Source organism: Ursus maritimus, unplaced genomic scaffold, assembly GCF_017311325.1.
Source record: "Ursus maritimus isolate PB19 unplaced genomic scaffold, ASM1731132v1 scaffold_19, whole genome shotgun sequence".
Classification (NCBI taxonomy): domain Eukaryota; kingdom Metazoa; phylum Chordata; class Mammalia; order Carnivora; family Ursidae; genus Ursus; species Ursus maritimus.
Genome location: NW_024424341.1, coordinates 55,287,021 through 55,295,904, shown reverse-complemented (window position 1 = coordinate 55,295,904; position 8,884 = coordinate 55,287,021). Strand labels below are relative to the sequence as shown.

The following is an 8,884-nucleotide window of genomic DNA, read 5'->3' as shown; positions in this document are numbered from 1 at the left end:
AGCCATTTGCAGGTTCAGTGGCTAAAAATAGAGGCTGTGTTCTAAGAAGTTGGACTTTGGATGTCTGAGCCACGTTTGAGATTGGGCCCGATTTGCATTATCTTCTCTTGCTGGTCTGTGACGCAGCCTCCTCCAAGGGCTTCGTGCTTCTGCAGTATCACCCATCCCCCACACCCAACCTATAGGTCCGAGGAGGCAGTGACTTGCCTAAGATCACAAGGAAGTAAGTGGCCACGCCGGGAGCCAAACCCAGCCTTGATTCCTGAGCCCTTTACCACTCCAGTGGCTCACAGCACCCCTGTGGGGTGAACGTTCATGACCCGCATTTCCCAGGTGCAAAGCAGAGGTTCAGAGAGGCAGGGTCACTGTGGCCCAAGTTCCCAGTGGGAGAAAGTGGCAGCACTGGGTTTTGACCCCAGGCCTCTCATGCCTCAGAGCCCGTGTTCCCAAAAGCTGGCTACACACACCCAGGGGGTGTGCAGGACAAGTCACCGAGATGAGCCAAGTAAACAAAAACCTCTATATTTATTTTAAATTTTAAAATGGAATAATTTAAGCCTTATTACTCATATACAGAACGATCGTAGTACCTGTATATAATCTATAAATAAATACGCATATTGGGGATGCTTGCCCAAACAGCGTTTACTCTTGGGCGCATGATGACAAAAGGAAGGCCACCGTGGCCTCACCTGCTAAGTGGTGGGGCCTGCCGGGACCCCCCTCTCATGTAACGTTGCTAGAGAGGGGCAGAGCATCCAACTTCAGTGTGGGCTCCAGCCTGACTGCCCGGGTTCCAGTCCTTGCTCCGTCACTTCCTAAGCTGTCTGACCTTGGGCAAGTGACTTTCCCATTCTGGCCTCTGTGTGCTCGTCTGTAAAATGGGAATAACAGCAGCTCGCGCCTCAGAGGGTTGAGGTGAGAGGTCCATCAGTGAATCCTTGTCAAACGCTGAGAAGGATGCCTGGCACACCATACGTGCTGAGTAATGTGAGCTATGATTGCTGTTTACCCCGCCTTGCAAGCGGGCTAACAGGTGCAGGGTGCTAAAACAATGAGGTAACGCAGTTAATACGGAGTGGGTCTGGCATCCAGAGCCCGGTTCTTAACCACAGCAGCAGCTCAGGGCTGAGTCTGTTTCCCCCTCTGTAGGATGGGGTTAACAGCAGCATGCACCTCACAGGGCTCTCCCAGGAGGCAAGGAGATCCCATTCTGGAAGAAGGGAGATAGCCATTCTTCCCCGCCAGGACCAGGGGATTAGAGAGCCCAAAGTCTCAAGAGTTAGGAAAGCTACCGGAGGAGGTCCCGGGCTTACCCGGGCCTTGGCCCCAGAGCAGGACGAAGGCGCCCTCTAGTGGCCGAAGCAACCCCAGCCACCAAGCGCCCGGCAGGCTCTTTGTGAGCTACGCTGCGAGGGCATTCACTAAATCCTGGAGGAAACGGACACGCCGAGAAGCTGGGACACTCGCCCACGCCTGCATAACGAGTAGGTGGTAGAGCTGGGGTTTTAATCGCGGCAGTCCAGCCGCAGAACGTACACTTCTTCCTCTTTACAAAGCTGTCCGTGCTCTAAATAAAACCCAAGCTCTTGGAAATCTTGGGCAGGGCATGTCTTCGAACTCCAGGACCGTGCTGGGCCTCACCAGGCAGCTTGGCATCCCCGGCCCGCCCACCAAATGCCAGCAGCACCAAAGCAAAGGACAGCTCCCCGTGCACGCGTGTTCTTCACACCCCAGGAGCGGGGGCTGGAGCTTCAGCCGCTTCCTGCCAAACTCAGGAGTGACGGGTTGGGGTACTCGGGGTTCTCGATGACCCCGGGGCCAAACTTGAGCTCCAGGAAGCGACGGTAGTTGTTAGGCGCCTGAGCCACGAAGCCAGCAAAGGACAGGGGCACGAGAGGCTGCAGGAAGTGTTCGGGGAACTCGACATCCTGCCGGTGGTCCAACCACGTGTCCTTGGTCATGACCCCGTTACGGGGGTAGAAAGGCCACAGGTCGACGTGCAGGTGGTTGCTCTCGCTGTACTGCACGCGGAAGAAGTCACCCTCTACCGCCTTCTCCCACACGAAGCCGCGCTCGTCCACCACCGAGCCCGCCTCGGCCCCTCGCAGCTGCTCGCAGTTGCCCACGTCCTCCAGGTAGATGCCCAGGTCCACGTCGTAGTCCCACGGGATGATGTCCCCGTGGCGGGCAGCCCCGAGCAGCGAGCCGCCCTCCAGCCAGTAGCGCACGCCCGCCGCCTCCAGCACGCCCACCACATAGCGCGCGGTCTCCCGCAGCGCGCGCAGGCAGCATGGGGGCGTCCAGCGCTCCTCGTAGAGGTAGGCCGGCGTGTCGCCCACCACCGTCCCGAAGCAGCGCGGGGTCTCCTTGCTGCAGCCGAACCACTCGAGGCGCCCGCCCTCCCCGCTCACCAGGCGGATGCCCAGCGAGCGCAGCAGCGCCGCCCGCCGCGCGCGCCCCTCGCGCTCCGCCTTCCAGCGTGCGTGGGCCGTGGCCAGGGGAGGCTGGCGCGCGGCGCCGAACGGCTGCTCCAGCAGCTGCACCGCCCAGCCGCGCAGGGCCGTCTGCAGGAAGAGGCCGGTGCCCACCGGCCGGGCCAGGGGCGCCGACAGGTTGAAGAGGTCACGGGCGCGCAGGAGCACCACGGCGTCTCCGTCCAGGGCGTCGCAGCGGGGCGCGGAGGGCGCGGGGCCATAGCGGGCCGTCCATTCCCGCAGGCTGACGTTCAGGGCCAGGCACCGGGCAGGGTTGGCCGAGGCGACGGGGGCGGCCACCAGGCGAGCCCCTCCCGCCCGGAGCACCTCCACCATGCGCTCCAGCTGGCCCGGTGCCTCGGCCCTCGTCCCGTCGGGCACCAGGGCCACGAACTCGGTGGCCACATAGGTCTCAGGGCGCGAGGCCGCGGCGGGCCGGTCCAGGGCGGGCTGGAGCAGCGCTAGGCGAACGTTGGGAAGGCGGGGCAGGGCCAGGGGCGGGTAGGGGAGCGTGTCGGCGGCCACCACCACTGGCTGGGCTGGGTCCTGTTTCAAGAAGGAGTCCACCAGCTCAGGCACTGCGTTGTCAAAGGCTTCGAACTCCCGCACCAGGACGGTGACTCGGGGGCCGGCAGCAGCTCCACGGCGGGGACCCCGGGCCCGGGAGTTCCTGGGCTGGTGCTGCAGCCATGAGACATAGAAGAGGACCAGGAGGTTGAGCGTGATGGCGGCTGCCAGGGCAGCCTGGCAGCGGGTGAGACGCATGGGGCCACAGCCAGGCCCTAGCTGGGCTTCCAGGGCATCCTGGGGAGGGGAGAACGAAAGGGGAGGCTGGAGCTGGTTGTCAGAAGCCTCCTGCCCCCCCACCCCTCCCCTCCTCAGCGCTGCCCTTCCCTCCCATCCCTTTCTCTATTTGGTTTCAGCTCCGACTTCGCCTCCTCCAGGAAGCCCTCTCTGACCTCTCATCCACCCCCTCTGGGCTCCTTCAGCTCCTTGGGTTCTCCCACCCTAGCCCACCACTCCACCCCATTTCTGCGTGGGCACAGGTATCTGTCCTCCCACTGGGCAGGTTCTGAGCTTGGTTCAATCACTGCTGGTCCCTAGTTCCACCCAGCACAGAGCCTGGTGCTCAGCAAGGTTTTATCGAATGATTTACCTTCCCTTCTTCCTTGTTCAATCGCACCTAATCTTTATCCTTTTCTTTGGCAACTTCTCATTCAGGTTCCGGTTCAGTTATAAATGTCCCACTCCATTCCCAGGCCCAGCTTGTACCTTCTGCTCCACCATTCCCTCCTCCAGGAAGCCCCCCCTGATCTGTCTCTCCTGTCCCTCTCCCACTCTGGCTTGGGCTCCAGGGTGAGGCTGCTGCTTCAGCATTGGCCTGCCAAGCCCCTCCCCCACGGTCCCCTTCTCACTTCCTCAAATCCTGTGCCATCTGGTCATCTCTTTCCCGATGGTCAGCCAGATTGGTTTGGTTTTGCAAGGGAAGCTAGAAGTGTTTTCTTAAATCACAACTATCCCAATTTTTAATATTGACCAGTAATTGATTAAAAAACAAAAACCAAAGCAATTTTACCATGTGTTAACTAACCAGAATTTAAGTAAAAACCTGAAATTAAAAAAAAAAAACCTTGAATGCTAAGTCCTACCAAATAATCGATAAAAAATAAAATAAAAATAAAATATCTATATCTATCTATCTATATATCTATTTTAAAGATTTTATTTATTTATTAACAGAGAGATAGACAGCCAGCGAGAGAGGGAACACAAGCAGGGGGAGTGGGATAGGGAGAAGCAGGCTCCCAGCGGAGGAACCCGATGTGGGGCTCGATGTGGGGCTCGATCCCAGGACTCCGGGATCACGCCCTGAGCTAAAGGCAGACGCTTAACGACTGAGCCACCCAGGCGCCGCTATCTATATATTTTTTTAAAGGGGACTGGGCAGCCTCTTAAGATACGTGGCTAGGGGCCATCGGACACACCCACCCTTCCTTCATCCGCGGCACTCCTAAGCAACCCCCAGATGGCGCTGTCACCCTGTCCCCATCACAACGCGAAGCTCTGGCTGGTTTCCAGCACCTGAGGTGTAACTAACTCTCTGGGCTCAGCAAATACTCAAAAAAAAGTTTCCCCATGAAGGATTTCCACAGGTTTCTACTCCTCCCAGAAAGCGGACATCAGAGACCTGGCTAATCTTCCTACCTCCTCAATACTTCTTTTTTTTTTTTTTTTTAAGATTTTATTTATTTATTTGACAGAGATAGAGACAGCCAGCGAGAGAGGGAACACAAGCAGGGGGAGTGGGAGAGGAAGAAGCAGGCTCATAGAGGAAGAGCCTGACGTGGGGCTCGATCCCAGATCGCCGGGATCACGCCCTGAGCCGAAGGCAGACGCTTAACCGCTGTGCCACCCAGGCGCCCCCTCCTCAATACTTCTGACCACAGCTCCCCCTTCATTCCTGGTCCACCCAAATCCCCACTCAGCCTCCCCTGGTCTCTTGACCAAGTCCGCTCCTCGTGACACCCGGAGGGGTCTTCATAAAGCACAAACTTGACCTCTCCCTCCCTGAGCAGAACCTGCCATGGCTACCCAGTACCCTGAGGAAAAAGTTCAAGTTTCTTACGACCTCCCGCAAGGCCTTGGGTGACCTTGGGTCTCTTGCTGGCCCACCAGTCCAACTCCATCTCCTGCCATGTGTCAAACTCTGCCTAAGCCACCGTGGACTTTTCCTCCAACAGATGTTATTTCTAGGCCTCTGTACATTCTGTTCTTTCTGCTTAAAAGATTTCCCTTCCCGGACACCCCTTCTCCCCATGCTTCTTTTCTCCTGGAGAACTCCTCCTTATGCTTTAGGCCTCAGCTCTGATGCCTCCTCCCCCAGGAAGCCATCCCTGAACCCCAGGCTTGGTCAGAAGTCCTCTATGGGCTCTGGAAGCCCCTGGGCTCCCCATCCCAGCCCTGCCCATTCTGGCTGGGTATCATCTGGGGATGGGTCTGTCTGCCCTACTAGACTGTGAGACCCGGGAGGGTAAAGCCAGGGCTTCCTCGATCACCTCTGTGTTCCTAGCCCACGGGTGGGCGCTGAAAGTGCACCTGGTGGAAAACTGATGCCCAAGGCCAGGGTTCTCGGAGTCTAGAAGGCCTCAGGTTCCTGAAGCCAGACTCTGTACTGTGGCTTGGGGCCCCGGGTCTTCCTGCCTCCTCTCTCCTCTCTCTCTCTTACCAGGAATGGCCTCCTACCCCTCTTCACCTGTCCCAGGTCTGCCTGTCCTTCTCGGACCCAGCTCGCTGGCTCTTAAGAGTCGGAGTTGCTCTTTAAAACCTTGGAATCACCTTCTGGATCTTAGACTGATTCTTCCTTCGGTTCTTCCCTCTTTGTGGAACTCCTACAATATGCCAGGCATTGTTCTAGGCACTGGGGACCCAGCAGCGGACACAGAGCACACAGAGACAGACAATAACCCTGACCTCACATTACTGGGGGGGGGGGGAGCGGGCTCTGGAACCATAGAATCTTCTGGGGTCTTCAAAATCTTAGAATCTTAGAGCTTATGTACACAGAAGCACAGGAGAGACCACTGATGGTTCTAGAATCTTCTGAAGATTCTAAAGAGACCATCTTCCTGCTCTGTTCTCATCCCCCCCAGTCTGTTCCCCACTCAGCCCCCCGAGGGATCCTGTGAAAACTCAAATTCGATTTGAGTCCTGTATCTGCTCAAACCCTTCTGTGGATTACAACTCACTCAAAGGAAAAGCCAAAGTCTCCACCGGGGTCCGTAAGGTCCCACGTGATCCCTCACCCTCTCTCACTGACTTTGTCAGCTCCAGCCGCACTGGCCACCAAACACCAGTCTTCAAATACTCCCAGGGCATTGCGGCCAAAGCACTGGCTATCCCCTCTGCCTGGACTTTCTCCCCCAGGTATCTGCATGGCTCCTCCCTCATGGCCCTCTGCTCAGATGTCACCTGTCCAGTGAGCCCTTTCTTTGTCCACTCTTTTTCCAAATGCATCTCCCTATCACCTACAAATTTCCTGTGCCCCATCCCTGCATTCTTCTCCCCTAGTCGTTATCACATAGATTTTACTTATTATTTTGCTCAGTGCCTGGCATACAGCAGGTGCTCAATAAATGTGTGTGGCACGAATGGCTGACTCCAGTTGTTCCAATGGGGAAACTGTGGTTCAGAGACAGAAAGGACTCAAGGAGAACCCTGATCTCTACCGCCCAGGCCCTGGCTCTCGCCATGCCCTGTCTGGCTGACTCTGGGCCAGAGGTGCCCAGAAGGACAGAGGACAGAAATCGGGTCCTCAGAGACCAGTGGGTACTATAGCCAGACCAGCAGGTGAGGGGACCAGAGAAGAGAAAGGAATCATCCAGTACCCTAACACGGTTGGTCCTGGCTTCCCCAACTATAAGGGCTCAAAACTCCTTTATGGAGGCAAAGGGTATGAAATGATGATTCTGAAGGTCCAAATGTTCTGTTTCTCTGACTCACAATACGATGATAGTATCAACAATTCTAGCTGCTCACAATAGGCCGGATCCCTTTCTAAGCACCTTACTTAAATTACCTTGTTCAATTTTCATGTTCTGATTACATTTCAAGATGAGGAAAAAGCACAGAGAAGTGAAGTCACTCATTCAAGGCCACATAGCTGGGAAGTGGTGAACCCAGGATTTGACCCACAACACTGGCTCCAGAGCCATGTTTTCAACCAATAAGCTCTGCTGTCTCCCTTGGGTCCACTCAGACAGCCCAGCTCACTGTCCACCTTCAGTGAGCGTTCTGCGGCCCTAACCTGACAGGTGTTTTCAAAGCTGAATATGGCACATTACTTAATAAATTCAACCCATTAGCCCAAAAGACAGATATTAACTGAGTACCCTGTGTGCCAGACCCTGTGTTCTGGGGACAGGGAAAGATCGAAGCAGTCACTGGGCAGGGCCTCTAGAGGTAGGAAGATAAAAATCACACACAGAACTTCCAGATAGGTCAGGAAACCAGCGGGGAGGGGGGGCTGTGATAGAGAAAAGGTGGTCGGGGGGGAGAGGTCAGTAAAGCTGAGACTTTGTCTCTCCATTCCCCACAAAACAATGTAAGCGGATCTGGATTCACTTTAGGCCTGGGTTCACCTGGCCTGAGCTCTGCTCGGGACTGAGCCTCAGCTGCTGCATCTGTGGAATGGGAACGTGACAGGCAAAGAAAATGAACGATATAGGGGAAGGGCAGTTTCCACAGGAGTGCTGGTGACACTGAGGAACGTCTTACCTCCTCGGTTGCTGCGGGAGCTCCGGGTGGGCAGTTCCAGCCCAGCTCAGCCGCACTGCTGAGGGAACGAGAACCAGAAAACCCCAAATCAGCCAATTTTGCACAGTAGAGTACGATTTCACCTTACCTACAAAAGTGGCAATGAGAAGGTCAGAGAATCCTTTCTCTTTGAAGTTCCATATGCTCGGGCACCACCTGGGGTGTCGTAGGAATGGGTGGGAAGGATGTCAGTTATCACAGCAATCTATAACCATCCCTTTCTTATGAATGTGTCCAGAAAGGTGGGGCTAGAAGTGACCAAAGCTGTTACCATGACAACCCCTTCCCTAGACCTACTCCATCCTGAGACCCAATCTTAAAACTGTCCTCCACCTTGGTGGGCCTGGTTCTTAAGGTCACGGGAAGGGGGACTGTCCTTGTTACCATAGTAACCAGGGGTTGGCCTTCCCTGTTTCCATCTCCTGGTCCAGGCCCTGTAACCATAGCAACGCCTCCTCAGCAGAGCATCTTCTCTAAATAAAAACACCTGGTTGGTTTGGTCCATGGACCTCCCACCATGAGAAAGAGGAGGGGAAATGGTTGCCATGGTAATCCCAGCTGGGTGGCTACGGGTAGGGGTTGGGAAAGAGGTGTTCTCTCAGCAATCAGTGTCCTTGGAGCTGGGGTCCTTTCTACCTGGGTGCTAGGTGACGTTGCCATAGTAACCAAATGAAGGTGGGGACAGAAGGACCACCAGGGACTTAGGTTACCTTAGCAACCTCCTCCTGGGGCAGGGACAGGTGAGGTTTGGGGCTCCAAACCACAAAGGGGGAGGGTTCCAGGCTGGGGAAGGGTTACCATGACTACCGACCTGGGCCAGGATCAGAGAGGATGGGGCCATTGCTGAAACCACCCCTGGTGGTCGCCCTTTCTCTCAGAGGGACAGGGTCAAGGAGAGTGACACTTCGGTCTGGAGGGAGTTAGAATTTTCCTTTGGGGCGAAGCAGGAGGAGAGGGGCAGAAAGCGGCTCCTCCCAAAGTCCCGCTCTTCCAGGCGCGACCCTCGCGCTGGGTCTGGGTCTCAGTTAGCCCTCCTCGGGGCGCGCGCCTCCGCCCCGCCCCTTCCCGCCCACCCGCACGTGCGCGCGCGCTTT

The 8,884-nt window shown here is 56.1% G+C and overlaps 1 protein-coding gene across 1 annotated transcript; it reads right to left on the bottom strand.

The window, feature by feature from the left end:
* LOC121103510 (fukutin related protein) lies at nt 1–8,790 on the bottom strand. The gene is made up of 2 exons (XM_040634206.1): nt 7,752–8,790; nt 1–3,281 (listed from the first exon to the last, which is right to left on the bottom strand). The coding sequence occupies exon 2, from the start codon at nt 3,240–3,242 to the stop codon at nt 1,755–1,757; it is 1,488 nt and encodes a 495-aa protein (XP_040490140.1). The 5' UTR covers nt 3,243–3,281; nt 7,752–8,790; the 3' UTR covers nt 1–1,754.
* Between the last annotated feature and the right edge of the window lie 94 nt (nt 8,791–8,884).